Source organism: Panicum virgatum, chromosome 9N (genome assembly GCF_016808335.1).
Source record: "Panicum virgatum strain AP13 chromosome 9N, P.virgatum_v5, whole genome shotgun sequence".
Taxonomy (NCBI): Eukaryota; Viridiplantae; Streptophyta; class Magnoliopsida; order Poales; family Poaceae; genus Panicum; species Panicum virgatum.
The window spans coordinates 7,956,968-7,975,004 of record NC_053153.1 but is presented as its reverse complement, the minus strand read 5'-3'; the positions used below and the strand labels follow the sequence as shown (position 1 = coordinate 7,975,004).

At 44.6% G+C, this 18,037-nt stretch overlaps 4 protein-coding genes across 5 annotated transcripts; 3 read left to right on the top strand and 1 right to left on the bottom strand.

Moving 5' to 3' along the window:
* The first annotated feature begins 614 nt into the window (after nt 1–614).
* On the top strand, nt 615–4,858 carry LOC120690109 (YTH domain-containing protein ECT4-like). 2 transcript variants are annotated; one of them, XM_039972630.1, is made up of 9 exons: nt 615–1,050; nt 1,225–1,292; nt 1,418–1,577; nt 1,671–1,738; nt 2,020–2,559; nt 2,786–3,370; nt 3,449–3,661; nt 4,004–4,150; nt 4,247–4,858. In XM_039972630.1, the coding sequence occupies exons 1-9, from the start codon at nt 1,014–1,016 to the stop codon at nt 4,397–4,399; spliced, it is 1,971 nt and encodes a 656-aa protein (XP_039828564.1). In that variant the 5' UTR covers nt 615–1,013; the 3' UTR covers nt 4,400–4,858. The 2 variants fall into 2 exon arrangements, with proteins under 2 accessions (XP_039828564.1, XP_039828567.1); XM_039972633.1 differs by having other exon boundaries at nt 622–1,050; nt 2,023–2,559.
* An 806-nt stretch (nt 4,859–5,664) lies between these two features.
* LOC120690111 (PHD finger protein ING2-like) lies at nt 5,665–9,600 on the top strand. Its single transcript, XM_039972635.1, has 8 exons — nt 5,665–5,861; nt 5,959–6,030; nt 6,234–6,418; nt 7,001–7,064; nt 7,160–7,410; nt 7,537–7,575; nt 8,483–8,600; nt 9,138–9,600. Exons 1-7 carry the CDS (start codon nt 5,816–5,818, stop codon nt 8,582–8,584), a joined length of 759 nt encoding a protein of 252 aa, XP_039828569.1. The 5' UTR covers nt 5,665–5,815; the 3' UTR covers nt 8,585–8,600; nt 9,138–9,600.
* Nucleotides 9,601–9,718: 118 nt separating this feature from the next.
* On the bottom strand, nt 9,719–11,396 carry LOC120690110 (protein NDH-DEPENDENT CYCLIC ELECTRON FLOW 5-like). The gene is made up of 3 exons (XM_039972634.1): nt 10,771–11,396; nt 10,221–10,667; nt 9,719–10,110 (listed from the first exon to the last, which is right to left on the bottom strand). Exons 1-3 carry the CDS (start codon nt 11,323–11,325, stop codon nt 9,919–9,921), a joined length of 1,194 nt encoding a protein of 397 aa, XP_039828568.1. The 5' UTR covers nt 11,326–11,396; the 3' UTR covers nt 9,719–9,918.
* A 2,298-nt stretch (nt 11,397–13,694) lies between these two features.
* On the top strand, nt 13,695–17,724 carry LOC120690108 (SRSF protein kinase 1-like). The gene is made up of 4 exons (XM_039972629.1): nt 13,695–14,142; nt 14,452–15,366; nt 16,819–16,866; nt 16,959–17,724. Exons 1-4 carry the CDS (start codon nt 13,825–13,827, stop codon nt 17,397–17,399), a joined length of 1,722 nt encoding a protein of 573 aa, XP_039828563.1. The 5' UTR covers nt 13,695–13,824; the 3' UTR covers nt 17,400–17,724.
* Nucleotides 17,725–18,037: the final 313 nt, after the last annotated feature.

Below are 18,037 nucleotides of genomic sequence, written 5' to 3'. Positions count from 1 at the left end.
TTAATTAGCATCATTAGATTCGTCTCGCGATTTACAACCCATCTGTGCAAAAAAATTTATAAATAGACTTCATTTAGTACTTCAAATTAGCAAGATTCCGTCGAAATTTTTTTTGCGCTCTATCTAAACACGGCCTTTGAGTTTCGGTACCGACTTCCTAAAGCTGGGTGCAGCACAGAGAGTACCCGGAGCGGAGGGCAAGTCACCGCTTGCTTCCGGAATCGCTAAGCCTAAGACTGTCCACAACGGGGCACTCCAAACGACCCGGTACCCCAAATATAGAGGTTTGAAAGATCGGTATGCGCTCTAGCGGTGCCCGGTATTCGAGCCTGGATATTTCGGGGACCCCGGTCGCCCTCCACATTCCAGGATCCTCCAACGTCTCTTTCCTGTCTCTCGTGTCTCTCTCTATCTCTTTCCCAGTTATTTTATAGTTTTGAGGGGAAGAAATAGTTGGAGTTAGTTGGAAAGGGAAATATAAAATATTGTATGGTGGGATATAGGGGTGTGGTATGGAGTGTATTGTTTGAGAGGATTTTAATATGAAGTGCAGAATCTGTTCAGAGGGATGAGAATATTTTTTATAGGGTGGGTTTTGGAGGAGACGGCTGGAGACAGTCTAAAACCTCTGCTGCTCGAGTGCCGCCTCCTCCCCTCCTCTCCCATCTGTGGCGGCTATCCCCTCCCGTCTTCCTCTCCGCCCTCCTTGGCTAGGGTTTATCCTCTGCCACCGCCTCTCCCCACCACCATAAACAATTTTGTTACCCAATTGCGCCTCTCGGCCCGCGCCGCCCCTCACCTTCTGCCGCCGCCCCGTCCCCCGATAGCCGCCGCCATCGCCCCGGCCTGCGGATCCGCGGTTGCACCTCCTAGACGGCCGGCTCGGCCGCCGCTGCCCCGGACTCCTCTCGCTGCTATCGCCCCAAGCTCGCCTTCCTCGACGTCCGCACCCTCCCCTTCCATCGACGCCCCACAATCAAAATCAAAATAAAAAAGAAGCTGAAGGATCTGCCATGGCGACTGTTGCTCCTGCCCCGACCGTTGCCGACCGTATCCTTTCTTAGTTTGATCTGTGTGGTCTTGGAGTAATATATGAACTTTTTTTTACTCATGTTTATAATTGAAAAAAATTAAATTATCCTTTAAATCGCCGTGTGAATCGTATGATTGAACTGTGAGGCGCTTGGTTGAATTCGATATTCTTCCTTGATTCGTGAGTTGCAGAGGCCACCAATCTCATGCAGAAGCTGTCTCTGGAGAGCAAGAAGGATGGTTCCAGCGCTGCCAAAAAGGTAGCTCTCTGGGCAGTTTTGGGTGGTTTTTTGTTTTGTAAAAATCTTCTTAGTCGCAGGAGGGGATTCACTAATAATAATACTAATAAGAAGAAATCATGCCTTCCTAATTTGTACAATTGTAGCCTTCTGGGTTGCCATATGGATCTGCCAATGCTGGAGATGCGCAGAGTGCTGCTTCGCAGGTGGACAGGTCGATAACTCCTCTACTTCAAGAGGCCATGGATCCTAACTTCTTCTATCAGCCCAGTGGATATGCCTCTCCAGCCTATTACTATCCTAGTGGTACATAAACATGTGCTCTTTGTCATCGCAAACCTTGGTAGGTGGCTAAGCTCAATGATTGCAATGTTTAATTCTTGTATCCTGGTTTGCCAGGTTATGATGGCTCAGCCAATGAGTGGGACTCAAGGTATGCTGGTCATGAAGGAATGGAGATGCCCCCTGTAAGTTGACATTTGTGGGGTTTTTTTTTTCGAAAAGTGACATTTGTGTTGACTGCCATTATCTCAACTAGGTGTACTTTTGGGTTTAAGATACATTTGGATTATGTGCTTTCACCTTCTCTATGAAGCTAATAACAAATATTGAGTGGCATGTGTACACACATTCAGAGTTCAGACTGTTAATTCTGAATTTTGTTGAATCGCTTATTTACTCATGCGAACAACATAAGAGGTAAAGTTGATTGATTCTTTTATTTTTCTTTTCTGTTGAACAAATGTAGCAGAGTGTGTACGGCGACATATACCATGGATATGGCTATGCTCCATACGGCCCATATCCTTCGGGTTCTCCCGTACCAAGTGCTGGGCATGATGTCCAGTCATATGGCTCTCAGCAATATCAGTACCCGACTCAATATTATCAGCCACCAACCTCTGCAAATGCAACCCATGGTGTAAATGGTGCCAGTTCTCAACCTGAGCTGCCTTCTGTTGTTAATCAACAGACACGTGTTTTGGTAGATGCAACAAAAGCAAGTCCAAACGGTATGCCGACTGCTAACAACAGCTCGCTGCCACGTAAGCAGACCCACCTGAATGTACCAGTAGCGAGCAATGGTTCATATGGAAGAGGACCTATGCAAGGTGGCGGACCTTCTGCAAGCAATTATGGTCACAGTGGTCTTCGTTCTCCAGCTCAATGGTACGATGGGCCAGTTTACTCAAATGGGCATCAAAGACCAACTGCCAGTTCCACATCTTACCGTTCCAATTCATCTTCTGCAAAAAATCAGAGCCAGCATCCAACAACAAACCTCATGGTGTGTTCTCCAAACAAACCATTTTCATAATATTGTTTTTCACAGTTTCTTTTCAATTAATTATGTCTGGCAATCAATGACTCTTAAAGCCTGTCCTCACATATTCTTGATAATGAAATTTACGACTGTGCACATAACAATGTGACACATCTGCATATTTGGATTATTATGGCAAGTATACAGTGTACTTGAATAAAGCTTAGCTGGTAGTTTTGTTTATTTCCAGGGTATGCATGCGCAGATGCCCTCGTCTGGGATGGGTCTGACCTCACCTAGCTATCCTTCTAGGATATACCCCGACAACAGATTATTTGGACAGTATGGTCAGTACGGAAACACGCTGAAAGGTGGGCTTGGTTTTGGATCAAATGTGTATAACTCAAGAAACAATGGAAGGTGGGGAGTCGTGGATACAAAATACAAGCCTAGAGGGCGTGCACCTTTTGGTTTTGGTGGTGAGAATCAAGATGGCTTTACCGAGCTGAACAGAGGACCAAGGTCTGGTGGTTTCAAGCACCAGAAACAGTTTGGGCCTACTGTCACTATTGCCGTGAAGGGCCAGGCCCTCCCTTCAGCTGGAAAACAGAACAGTGCTCTTCCAGACAAAGGACAATATAACCAGGAAGGATTTCCTGTAGCCTACAAGGATGCAAAATTCTTCGTTATCAAATCATATAGTGAAGATGATGTGCACAAGAGTATTAAATACAATGTGTGGGCTAGCACCCCTAATGGAAATAAGAAGCTGGATGCTGGATACCGAGAGGCTCAGGAGAAATCCAGTGACTGCCCAGTGTTCTTGTTTTTCTCTGTAAGTCTTCTGCATGTTTCCCTATTATTACCTGTTCTTCTTAGTCATTACCTGTTTGACCTTGAGCTTGGCCCTTAGGTGAACACAAGTGGTCAGTTTGTCGGTGTTGCTGAAATGGTTGGCCCTGTTGACTTTGATAAGACTGTGGAGTATTGGCAACAAGACAAGTGGAATGGTTGTTTTCCACTCAAGTGGCACATAGTCAAGGATGTGCCCAACAACATCTTGAAGCATATTACGCTGGATAACAATGATAATAAGCCTGTTACAAACAGCCGTGACACACAAGAGGTATATTTTTCTGGAAGTCCTTCAATACTTAAATAGTGACAAATTACGTCATGATGCAACTGGGGGTATTGTAAAGATAATGTTTTAGTTCCTTTTCTGGATATTTTAAAACAATAGGTTTTATCTTTTCTATCTTTTTTTTGGGGGGCGGGGGGGGGGGGGGGGGGGGGGGAGGGGGGGAGTGGGTTATTTATCTATATTATAAGCTAGGCTGCATGCTTGCCCTTATTATTTGCCAATTCGCAGTGAATTGCCTCTAAGAATGATTTAAGAGGATGGTTAACATTTATCTTTTCAGCAGCCTACTTACAATAGCGCCCCATGTTGTCCATAACGCTGCAGGTTAAGCTTGAGCAAGGTCTTGAAATGTTGAAGATTTTCAAAGAACATGTTAGCAAAACCTCAATTTTGGACGATTTTGGTTTTTACGAGAATCGCCAAAAATTGATGCAGGAAAAGAGAGCAAATCAGCAATCACTTCAAGGGCAGGCAAGTACTGAGACTCTTATTATTATTCTTTTGTGGTTATGTATGGATTTAAATGATTGGTTCTGATGACTCCATATTGTCTTTTGCATTGGCCAGACGAGCGATGTTTCTCAAGAGAAAGACAAGGATGCTACTGATGACAAACCAGGGGCACAGAAACATGTATTGAGCAAGGAAGGCGCTCTTGCTGAGGAAGCGGCGAATGCCTCCAAACCTGTAGCTGAAAGTGGTGTATCAAATGGCAACTAATCGTCACATGTCACCTACCCGTTGCCTTGGCTGGCAAACGATCTTGCAAATGCTGCAGGTTTTGTGGTATCTGCAAATTATTAAGATATATTAATTACTGCCTGAATCATGGACCTGGTTTGGTACTGGAGTTCGTTGGCTGGGGCTCATCCTGGGAGTGAGTCAGTTTTACTTCAATTTTCTGTTATAGTTGTGTGACCGGTTTTTCGTGTTCCGCTACCTGTGCTAGGTCTTTTACAACCCTGTGACATTGGGTTTGTTGTAACCCTTGCTTTTCTTTTTTGCCCTTTCTCTTAGCTCTATTATTGTTAGTGAAGCAGCGATTTCTATACTTCTGGAAAACATTAAGGTAGTTTTTTTGGCGTGTTGTGGTACTGCTAGAGAGTAATAAAACAAGACTCTGTAGATGCCTTTTTATGCTCATGTAGTGTATAATTATGACTCTGGGTGGATGCTATCGCTTAAGTTGCAGTGGAGGATATGTTGGTCTCGTGTGTTTATGCAGGTCTTGTTAACAAGATGTGAAGGAATATCATGTACGCGTGCAGGAAGTGAGACTTGCGTGAGTTGTTTACTTGTTTCAATAAGGCCTCTCGTTTCAAGAGCATAATCGCTGTGCCGATCGCGAACGGCACTCCCCTCTGGCTGCTTCGCCGTGCCGGAAGCCTGTGGCGCGGCGTCTGGTCTGGTGTCCTCGGTCATCAGCCGTGGCCGCCCGTGGGTGGACGACCAGCGACGATGCATCGCTACGCTCAGGCTCAGGAATGCTTCAATGATTTCACGAACCAACAGATTGCTTGCAAAATTAGGGAGGGGATGCATCCAGACAGAGGGCCTGAGCCAACTCATGAGCAGCAATGATATACTTTGCCTCTCCGAAGAGCACGTCTTGCACGATCAACGATCATACATTCATACTCGTCCGTCTGGAGAGCCTTTGCTTGAATCTGGGAACCCGTCTCGAGAATGACATTCTGTAATCGTTGATCAGCAGCTGCTATGCTCGTCTCAAGAATGACATTCTGTAATCCTTGATCAGCAGCTGCTATGCAAGCGAGCATCTCTGCATTCAGCACAATCTTCAGGGAACCAGCCCCAGCCACAGCTGCATTCCATCTCTTCTTTGAACAAAGCTGCATTCCATCTCAGGAATTGTTAGCGAAGCAACGGTTATTTTGTTCATTGGCTTCTCCCAACGCGAAAACGTGATGTGCGCACAAGACTGCAACAATTCGGCCATGGCAAAAGGGGCCCAGTAGGGCACAGGCTTCAGGCCCAGGAGACCGGCCCACCCCGTGGACCAAAACGAATTTCTCTCTCGAGCTCGCCGCGAATTTCCGGAGCCTCCTCCGAAACCCTAGTCCCCAAATCACCAAGCCCGGAGCCGCGGCATCCGCCCGCACATCGTCGGCCGGCATGGCGATCGCCCGCACCGGCGTGTACGTCGATGACTACCTCGAGTGTGAGACTCACTTGCTCCCGTTTCACGAATTATCGAATCTGTTACCGCCTCCGATTTCGCGCGCTTACCGGGCGGTTTTGTGTTTGGAATCGTGCAGACTCGAGCACCTTGGCCGGCGACCTGCAGAGGATCCTCTCCACCATGCGCGAGCTCGACGACAGGGCACATGGTGATGATTTCTCTCCATTTCTTCGTTTTTTTGAAGAATTGTGTTTGTATTTTTGCTTCTCTTCTGTTTGCTTAGTGTCCTTTTATGCTAAGTTGCATTTCGTGAACTATAGGTGGAATGTAAGCACTAGTTACTAATTGGTATGATGATATTTGGATTATTGTTTTTGCTTAAGTTTCTCCTATTATGGTTTTGGGTTTCAGGCATTATGGGTCAGACCAAAGAGCAGATAAAGTATCTCCTGGGAGTATCGTCCCATGGGTATGACAGGTCAAACATGGATGATGATGAGTCGGAGAGGATGAAGAAGGATATAGAAGCTAGTCAGGACAATGCTCTGAGTCTCTGCACCGAGAAAGTGTTGCTGGCACGCCAAGCTTATGACCTGGTACTGCCTCCTTGCTGTTGTTTCCCTGAATTTCAATGTTATGCATTCAACTAGTGCCGCAATATATCTATTTTCATGTTTGCTACTTATCTTGGTTGATGTTTACTATCTATTCCCCAATCAGCTCTAACATTTTGTTCTGAACTCCAAATTTACTGAAGAGTATGTGTTTGTACTACTGTACAAATTAAAATAAATTCTGTAGTCAAGTTTTGTAACCACTGATATGATCTGAGTTTTTACAGTTATTAGTTACACAAAATCAAATGCAAGTAGCAACTGAATTTATAGAAAAACGATAAGCAAGATGAAATTAAATTTGAATATGTTATGAAAAGCCTCATGCGATTCATATTATTTGATATGCCACCATATATCTAAGGTTAAATATTTATAATCATATGTTATACCCATATATGGAGGTATCTATCTAGAATCCTCCTCCCATTTGACTGGTGAGTTCAATGGATGCTATTACTCCTGAGCTTGATCCAGAATTGGAGTTTTTAATCTTACCATTTTTTTGAGTCACTTGCTTTGTGTGGATATCTAATTATAAGCACCTTGGACATTATTGTACAGATAGAGAGCCATATCAAACGCCTTGATGAAGACCTGGGCCAGTTTGCAGAAGATTTAAAGCATGGTATTAGCAATCAAGGCAGATTTTAGACATTATTGTGGGATGCCATTCTTAGTTATTTGTCAAACGGATTATTGATCTCTCCCTCTCAATTGCAGAAGGAAAGATACCTCCAGATGAGCCTCCTGTCCTTCCTCCAGTTCCGGTGGTTAGCAGAGATGAGAAAAGGAGGCTTGGTTTTAGTACACCTCAATCATCAAAGAAATTTAGAGAGAGGGAGTGGGACAGGGAAAGGGGTATGGACTTCGATTTAATGCCCCCTCCAGGTAGCAGCAGGAAAGCAGGTACATCTATGGATGTGGATCAAATGATTGATCCAAATGAACCGACGTATTGTATATGCCACCAGGTGAGTTTTGATTTTTGAAACAATAGACCTCTTAATATTTCCTGGAACTTATATGTGCATGTTATCTAAATTCTTTTTCCACAAATGCTCGCTGAATAAAATTCTTATTAATCATTGGTATTTCAGGTTTCATATGGTGATATGATTGCCTGTGACAATGAGAATGTAAGTTGTTTGGTGCCAGATAATCATGACTCATGAGTTATTTGTCAGAGTTAAATTATAGTTTCATTTCAATTATAAGCTTGTCAGATCTCAGATAAGGCTTAAAACTTTTACAGAGGTGGTTTTGCTGGGATTTTAAGACTTCTTTGTTTTCATTTCAAACAACAAAATTTAGCGTTCACTTCAATATACTTTGTTGCAGCTTGACTTCTCCTTGTCTATAGTGTATCATCTTATCTTTAAGTTTGTCGTTTTCTCTACTTGTTGCCATTCAGAGTTGCAGACTAAGGATTTTGCTCACTACTTTACTCTTATGTCTAGGATATAATATTGGTTTGTTCTTGTATATATAGAGCATATTGCAGTTCAGATACTGTAGAATTCGTCAATTACAATAAAATTCTTACAGCATTTTATCCCCTGTTCAATTGCTTGCTAGTTACATGGGCCATTTTTTGTCATTGAGTTATCATGACACGGCAAACCAGATAAAGGCACCTACACATATACCAAAATTTTACTTGTCCAAACTTTTTGTCAACAAACCACGCTCATATACCAGCATGTGTGGAATGTGGTGTAAGACTCTTCAAGATCACTGAAATACTATGATTTCCAAACATCGTTACAAACCAAAATTGAACTTCTCCAACCTTTTTGCCAACAAATCATGGTCATGTGTATGACTTTTTGCAATCATACATAAAGCCTAAAGTTAAATTGTATGATTTCCAAACATTGCTGCTAAAGAAACATCCAGCAGGTTTCTGTCAACCAAATGTTACAATTAGAATCCGCAGTTTTCATGCTGTCACATTTGAAACACCATTATTATGGTACAATTTTTTTCTTGTGTGAAAGCTACCTACGTCCGCTAAATGCTAATTGTTTTACCTTCACTCAACAGTGTGAAGGAGGCGAATGGTTTCATTACACGTGTGTGGGTTTGACTCCAGAAACGAGATTCAAGGGAAAATGGTTTTGCCCGACATGCAGGAATCTTCAATGAGGGTTCTCCTAAGTTGGTAAGATGCCTACCAGTAACTAATTTACAAAACAAATCCTTGTTACAATTCATGTTCCTATACGGTATCGTAGATTTTAAAACCCTGTATGTTGTTCCTTTTTGTACAGTCTTTCCTATCGTACATTTTAAAACCCTGTTGGTTGTTCCCTTAGTACAGTCTTTCCTCATTGCAAAGAAATTTCCTACCATCTGACAGTTAACTGTTCGTATTAACTCCAAATTTCTGTGGTTCTTCACTTCTTCCATTTCTATTTGCATATATTGTGTGGGGACTATCTCAGCACTGACAAAGCTTCCTACAGCTTAACTCCAGAATTAAGTTTGATTAGAGATGCTTCCTGTCAACTAATGGCAATTATAAACTAGCATCCATGTAATATCATCAATTGCATTCAAAGCTAGTCCCCTGTCTTTATCAATAGAAAAAAAAAGGTGCCCTGTACGATATTACTATGATCGCCAACAATACTATTAGGGAAAGATTTGGCAGGATTTCTTTTCTAAACCAACTAACACATCAATATTTTCTCAACAGTGTGTTTGCTCAAGCCAAGGATGCAAATGTTTCCTTGTGTGTTGGCCTGAAACCTGAATTGAGATTGAAGGGGTAATGGTTTTACCCAACATATAGGATCTTCTACCCGAGGTTAAAGTTGGTTGGGCGCAAAACTTGCCACAACTTGGAGCTGGAGCTTAAAGTGACTTTAGCATTGGAGGCTTCTTCATCTTTTTGGTAATGTACATGCTTGGCTGGAATGGGGATTTTCCTTGTTCCGATAACTTATGGGATTTAGAAATGTTTGTAGTTGTGATAAGCAATGTTTGTAGTTGTGATAAGCAACGCTGTGTTGTTCCTTGGTGTTGTTGACCACCTTGCAACCTAGAATAATCACATTGGACATCTGTTGCAATTTAGTGGGTTTAGACAAGATTAATGTTCTTAGCCCCTCGGTTCTCATTTCGTTATGAGCATTTCAGTATGAGCAGGATTCCCAGCAGCTGTATATCAATTACCACTGTGGTTGCTACAGGCCTACAGCCTACATAATCTACCTGTTGGACATCCTTGTCTTGCCAAGCCGCATCTGTTACTTTTATTGTAATGCTCCAGGGCCATTTGTTCTCCCAGTGTCACTGGTTCCCATGTAGTTCGATATGAAACAGTGTTGTTTGCATTGATAACATTGCAACCTAGCATTGCAGTAGTCAACATAAAAAAATAATTCTACTTTTGAACAATGTAATCAGCATTTTGACAGCATTCGTTTCCAGTATCCTCGTCTGTCATTTCACATTTCTTGCCCCGGTTGGTGAGCCTAGGCATTGGGGTTGCGCAGGTACTGAGCGCCCTGCCACGTGTCTCCGGGGCCCAGCACCACGGGTTCCAGCATGGCGGGCCCTACGACCACGTAGGCGTACTTGCCGTACCACTGGTACTGGGACCCTGGGCTGAAGACGTAGAGCTCCTCGAACCCCCTCCTGTGCAAGCGAACGGAGTTCCTCCTGCCCTGCAGTTCCAGCGCAAGAAACTCGCATCAGTGATCAGCCTCCCGGCCCTGCATCTCTAATCAACCGAATAGATAGATCAGTGAACGCCGAAGCTCTCGAGGTCTCGTACCCTGTCGATGATGGCGAAGTCCCTGGGCGCGTGGCTGTAGATGCGGCACATCGCGTCCGTCATGTGCTTGTAGTCGTCGTCCTCCTCGCCGTCGGGCTGATCGTCCGCCGCGCCGCGGTCCCGGCCGCCGCCCGAGAGGATCATGTCGAAGCCCCTGTTCGCCCACCGGTGCCGGGCCGACTCTGCGGCCGCCCTGTAGTCCGGAGGGATGATGCTGAACTCCGACAACGCCGGCTCGACGCTGCGGTAGTCGGAGCCCTGGAGCCCCAGCGCGTAGGTGGCGTCCGGGGTGCTCACGCGCAGGTGGTTCGACACGCCGCACGACAGCGCCATCGGCGCCGGCGCGGTGTTGGTCACCGCGAGCTCCGTGGCCAGCGCCTCCGGGTGCAGCGTCACCACGCACCTCGCCGCGGCCGCGCTCCCCGGCGCCGCCGACACGAGCTCGATCTGCAAGGAAACGCGCCGCGTCAGTGACCTGACCTCGCTCGATGCACCATGCATGGCCGGCGTCCCGTGATCAGATTCTGTGGTGGCACCGGTGCGCGCGTACCTCGATGGAGGTCGTGGGGTTTCCCCGGACGTCGCGGAGCGACCACGCCCCGCTCGGCGACCACCCGCCGCCGCCGCCGGCGCAGCGGAGGTCCACGGACACGCCGCCGCGGATGGCGGCCCGCCCGCCGGGGCCCTCGGCGACGTTCGTGTGGAGCACCTCCGTGACGGTGCCGTGCCACATGGCGGGCTTGTAGGACGTGACGAGCCCGCTGGGGAGCAGCAGGTGCGCCACGCTGCCGTTGCGCAGCGCCATATTGACGGCGCAGCTGCCGCCCACGGGCTCGAAGCCCACGCCGTGGCCGGCGAACTCGGCGGCCAGGTACTCCACGTTGACGGGGGCGAGGAAGGGATCCGCCGCTTCTTCCGCCGCCGTCGCCGGCGACAGCGCGCGCACCTGAGGAGCTGCTGAACTCGCAAGCCGCGCCCTCTGGCCGCCGCCGCCGCCGCCTTGCTTGGGGGAGAGGCACATGGCGATATGCTTCCGCGAGCTGGTGAGAGGGGTTGGGGTGGCATGAGGAGCTGCAGTGGCAGCAGGAGCGCAGAAGGGCGCCATGGCCAGCAGCTCTACTGGTGAGTGGTGAGTGGTGAGTGGTGAGTGGCAGTGTAGCCTTATCTGCAAGTGTCTCGCTGAAGTCCAAAGGCTGGGAATGGGTAGGAAATATCTCTTTCTTGGACTAACTACCATTTGTACTTTTTAGTAGGATATTTTCAAGCTGGTTCTACTTATCATTTTGCAGCATGCCAACAATATTCCGTGACGAAATTCTCGGCCTACTGCAAAATTTTCAGGCAGAGCTTGTCTGGAATGTAAATTTCACGTAAACAAACTGCAGTGTGTATAAATTATTGTGCATGCTGGGATACTAAGTTTGTTTCCGTTTTGAAAACACTACAACTTTGCTAAATTTTTAGTTTCGCAAGAGGCATTTGGATTTTGGAGGTAACATATTTAGAGTTAAAACCGTGCATTTCAAAAATAAAAAATTCTAGTCATTTGGGAGTTTTATTAGAAACTTCACTCCGAACCTCTTTTAATTTTAGTGCCTTCGGTGTCTGAATTTACACCTTTTTAAATATCATGATATTTTTAAAACTACACATCCAAACAGGTTACTCAAGCCCACGCTTTAATCAGTACGGTTGTTACCCTGTCTTTGGGTTTGTTGACATGTTTAGGCCAGCTGATGTGCCCCTATCACCCTGCTCTGTGCTCTCCTCAACGAGGTCAGTGGCCATCAGAAAATCCTGAATGAGTTAATCAGCACATGATCAGAGACTCAGAGTTGTAGCAACCACAGACTGCTTATTACATGCACATGCACATGCACAACCAAGCTTGATTTCTTATTTTCCCTACATCTAAAATCTGCGACGAAAATGGTGTGCAGGGCAGATGGTACACCCACCACCAGTCCACCACCTTATTATTCTGAACCGGTACTAATTTGCCATCAGGGCTGGTGGTCCAGCTCGGCTTCCTGTCCAGGCCTACTAATTTTCTGTTGCACGGTTTGCCTATATACACACTACTACAAAGCCTGCAGAAGATAACAATGGATTAATGACAAAAATATTGTAATCGTTCCAATCCGTACAGAAATTTCTGCTCCCGAAGTTGGGCTTTAGCTAGGTTCCTTATCCACAGGCTCCCATCCATCTCCTCTCTAGAACATTCTATGGGTACAATCTGATTTTTATATTTGCCAAGCCTTGTTTTTCTAAAGAAAAGGCAAAATATACAGTCCTCTTTCATGGGTGTGTTGCCATGGTTCACACCGTACCTAAGGTTAGTCAAGCTTAATTGAGTTAGCCTAGGGGTGGTAAAGGGCATCTAATCTTATACAATTTTAATCTAAAAATATATAAGGGTCAAGTTGAATTGTGAAGAAATTACAAGAGCCATTAATATGTTACCACCTTTACCACCTCTAAGTTAGTCACATGCCACTGCTATGGCAACTGGTAAGCCCGTAGACCCATGTTCCACGACTCAAAAAGCATTGTAAGATACTTTTGTACTAGCTTAGGTAGATGTAGAATAAATTTTTGAGTGATGCATACTTTCTTTGAAAATAAATGCTTGGCAACTTGATTTTTTATAGTCTTTGATTTTTAGTTTTGACTACTATTTTCTATTAAAATAATTTTTATAATGTTATTAAATGTGGTATTATAAAATTTTCGAGATGAATCCACACATGTTATTTTTACGTTTCCAAACTAAAATTTTTGGAAATCATTAGCCGTTGGAATTTTAAAAAAATGATTGGAAGTAACAATAAGATGAGAATAACTAAATAATATTTCTTGGGAACATATCAGGTGCAAACCAACCTCTCGTACAAACCCTGCAAATTTCAATTTGGACTACTGGATCAACATCGAAGGGCTGGTTGGGGGGATTGGGTAATTTTTCCATTAACCGTCCAACTCTAATAATACTTTTACAAATCCCCCCACTCTCCGTGCGCACTTCCCTTGGATGTTGATCCAATAATCCAGATTGAAGTTTGCACGATTTGCACACAAAAAATTGATTTGCACCTGATATGTTCCTATATACAACCACAAGTAAATTAAATACCCATTGGACACCAACCGTTGTTGCCACTCGCCAATGTATCACATTAGAACAACGAAAATCAGGCTAAAATCTGAAGCACATTTTTTTATTCATCAGCCAATTGTTCCTTAAATAATACGATAGGTAGTTGCATAACCTTCAGAATCAGTGCATATTCACGGAACACATTAGGTAGTCTGTCCTCTCATAAAAAAAATAAAGATCAGCTGGTTAATTTAAAAGACTATTAATAATAATTAGTAATAATAGTGCTGGCATTTTTTTCAGCAGTGCCCTCGTCCACCTCGTTTTTTTTACATATCCACCCCGCTAATAACAAAGTGGCGCTCGTGGCTTGGAGGAGGCAAAAGGAAGGAAGCGCAGCGGGGAGCGCCAGACGGACGAGCCGAGCGCCACCGCCTAGGAAAAAGCCAGCGCCCAAAACCCTAGCTCCCGCGCGCCACCGCGCAGATCCGGGTCTCCCGCGCGATGGCTGAGACGGAGGCCGCGGGGTCGTCGTCGAGGCGGCGGATGGAGGACGAGGAGGGCGCGGCGACCGCGGCGGTGATGGCGGCGGATGCGGGGGTGGGGGGCAGGGGGAGGGGGGAGGAGGAGGATGGCGAGGACCAGGAGGGCGAGAGCAGCGACTACACGTCGGAGGACGAGGGCACTGAGGACTACCGCCGCGGTGGGTACCACGCCGTCCGCGTAGGGGACTCCTTCAAGCAGGGAGCCTACGTCGTGCAGTCCAAGCTCGGATGGGGCCACTTCTCCACCGTCTGGCTCGCCTGGGACACCGCCCACTCCGTTCGTGCCCTATCCTCTTTCTCGACATTTCTTCGTATTCAATTCAAATGATTCGTGTGTCGGCAGTGTACAACAAGGGTCGATCTGGATGCGGTTTATCGAGTTTCCTGTGGCAGTTTGCGTGTGCTCACCAACTGTTCGTTCTTTTGTGTAGAGGATACTAGAATGGATAAATTCGTTGCTCATAATCGATAATTACTGTTCATTCGCGATTCCTGCTAATTCTTGACAAAAACTTTTGATTTATTTATTCCCTGCTATTCTGACCGCATCTGTCTATGCTTCTGAGTTCGTTGATTTTATGTGCAGAGATATGTGGCGTTGAAGGTGCAGAAGAGCGCTCAGCATTACACAGAGGCAGCCATGGACGAGATCAAGATCTTGAAGCAGATTGCTGATGGTGATCCTGATGACTCCAAATGTGTTGTTAAGCTCCTTGACCACTTCAAGCACTCAGGCCCTAATGGCAACCATGTGTGCATGGCCTTTGAGTTTCTTGGTGATAACTTGTTGACCCTGATAAAGTACACAAACTATCGTGGAATTCCCCTTCCGATGGTCAAGGAGATATGCCGCCATGTGCTCATCGGCCTCGACTACCTCCACCGCACACTTTCTATTATTCACACTGACCTTAAGCCTGAGAATATATTGCTCATGTCTACCATTGACCCCTCAAAGGACCCCCGAAAGTCTGGCGTGCCCTTGGTTCTGCCTTCTGCAAAGACAGACGAGCCAACTCCAAAGGTGCCTGCACCATCAGCAAATGGTGGCCTCTCCAAGAATCAGAAGAAGAAGATCCGGAAGAAAGCCAAACGTGCAGCTGCTGCAACTTCAGAAGGGAGTAGTGCTGTGGCATCTGCTGACACAGATGGGTCAGACGACAGAGGAGATCTGGGCACAGCAACTGAGGGCAGTCCTAGCCAGGATGGAGCTAAGAAGCGGGCAAAAGGAGGTAGACAGGGTAGCAAAGGGGCTAAGAAGAAGATGGCAATGGAGGCTGATCTAAAGTGCAAGCTGGTGGACTTTGGAAACGCATGTTGGACGTACAAGCAGTTCACAAGTGACATTCAAACGAGGCAGTATAGATGTCCTGAGGTTATACTTGGTTCCAAGTACTCTACATCTGCTGACCTATGGTCCTTTGCATGCATCTGCTTCGAGCTTGCCACAGGGGATGTGCTTTTTGATCCACATAGTGGTGACAATTTCGACCGAGATGAGGTACATCTATTGGTTCTCATTGCCCTGAATTCAACAATTTACATATTCTTCATCGTATTCATATCTAGATAAAATTAAAATCACCTGGCAAACAGTACCCACTGTACCCTTAACAAAAGGTAGTTCTTGATAGGTCAAAAAAAGCCTTCTATACCAAGACTTGCACTGAACGGATATTGTTGACCTATAATTCTAATTACAATGACTTGTAGTTATGCTGAAATATCATAATCAATCATTGAACTAGAAGTGATTAACATATGATCTGAAGTACTTTATTATTACATGGTTTAACTTTGGTTTGAACTAGCTCTCTTTTTGTGAGCAACTATGATAATCAAATATGATCTGGTGTTTTCTTTTAACTTTACAACCAACATGTTCTCTATAGTATTTTCCCTGTATAGTTTTTGATTTTGTCCTGTGTTTCTCATGTTTATATGCATACGTGTAAACACTTGTCTTCATGTACATACCTTTGGTGATTTATGTATTCTGTAATGACATGCCCTTATGTAACTTTGCATTGCCACCACTTTCCATATGTGGATCCCCAACACAAATATCCTCTCTCTTTGTGAGCTGATCATGATAGGAGATGATAAGTTTAATGAGTTACTGAAAGATACAACTTTAGTGGTGGTGTATATTCATCTTTTGCATTTTCAGACTATGTGTGCACAAACCTAAAATTCCAAATAAAATATAATGGGGGTAGCCTATATTTGTTTGCTTAAGACTGACAGTAACTGTGATACCTATGCAGTTTGTCAATATTGGCATGGCATGAACAACCACATGACACTCTTCATTTTTACAAGGCACAGTTTGACTGTCTAAGTTCATGTTTTCACCAACAATTAGCCCAATAATTAGTTATGTGCTACAAAATTGATATTTGATACTATTGTGTATTCAAAAGTATTAGTTAATGACTAAGATAGTAAGGTGACAGCTAGAAACTGTTGTTTCCTTTTTCCAACTTCCGCTGACAGTGCGGTGTGTTATTTGTCCCTCTTGGCTCTTGTGTTTCTGCTGCACCCTGACTAAGCTGGATGAGAATTTTCTTTGCTATTTTTTGAGTCCTGGTAACAAGAATTGATATATGAACAGAAAATCTTTCTTTTTTTATTTTTATGTGGTATAACGTAAATGGTCTTGGACATCATGGACTGGTACAAGATGAAATTTTAATTTGTTTGTATTGAGCTAAAAGTTTGAAGCATTTATCATGTAGTTTATTCTAGTTAAGTACCCTCTGCTATTTTTCATGGGGACCAATTGCTGATTATTTTTTTGTAAAAAAACTATGTCAAGATTATTTGTTTAAACAGTATTTTACATGTTCCAAGATTGTGCCCTCTAGACTGCAGCATACATTTTTCTGAGAAAATGATTTGACTTATTCCCTTCCCAATGGAGTTATATCCTGTGCAATTCTACCTAATGCAGGATCACCTTGCACTGATGATGGAGCTACTAGGAATGATGCCTCGCAAGGTAAAAGGAGGTTTCAACTTTCAGTTCTTGTAGTTTTTTCAAGATGTTTATAGTGCTCTTCATTTATGACAAAAACACTGTTTGTTTCCTAGATTGCCCTGGGTGGTCGGTACTCGCGCGAGTTCTTCAATCGGTATGGGGATCTGAGGCACATTAGACGCTTGCGGTTCTGGCCTCTCAACAAGGTGCTGATGGAGAAGTACGAGTTTACTGAAAAGGACGCAAATGACATGGCGGATTTTCTTGTACCGATACTTGATTTTGTCCCTGAGAAGCGTCCTGCAGCTGCTCAATTGCTTCAGCATCCATGGCTTGATGCTGGTCCCCACCGAAAGCAACCTGCAACCCTGCCAGACTCTACACAGAATTCAGCTGATGGTGTTTCAGAGAAGCAAAGGAAAGAGAATGAAGAAAGAGATGCAATGGCTGTAGAGCTGGGGAACATTGCCATAGATGGCGCCTCATCATTGAGGGCAGCGAACGATCCTCAAGCAAGCATGAATAAAGCAACTGCTACCCCTTCTAAGAAGTGAGATGCTGTTGATTTTAGAACCTCACTTCTTCCTGCGTTGGAAGCTGGTGTTTTCTTTAGGTTTGAAATATGTTAGGGATAGTTACCCAGGGAAAAGAAGAGTAGGCAAAGCATTTCGTTGTATGAGGTTGGATGGAGAAGGTTAGATTTGCTGGGCCTGCAAAGGCCCTTACCCTTTTTTTTTCCTGAGAACATATTCTTTTGTACAATTAGAATCTGCAATTTTTTAAGTCGCCCAGGAGTGAGAGGACTGTGAACAAAGATCATTTTTACCTATACTTCCTGTGGAAGCCTGGTGCTTTCTGGCAGGGTTTTGCTGGGAACCATCTGAAAGCAGGTGTGAGACGTACATTTTGAAACTTTGGATCATCGCATATGTAATTTGCATCATAAACGTCATCTAAGACCAATATCGTACGTAGCATAGTTAAGAGCTACTAGGACCGAACCGGGTATTGGACCGGCCGGTGGACTATTCGGTTGATAAATGTAGTTGGTGTTTTGTATCGATCCATGGAGAATCCTTAAGATTGGAAATATACATTTAGCAAGGAAAAGACAACAGAATGATAAATGTTCTTACTGGTATGACATTACCATGCGTCAAAGTGAACTTAAATAATGGGACAACAACAACAG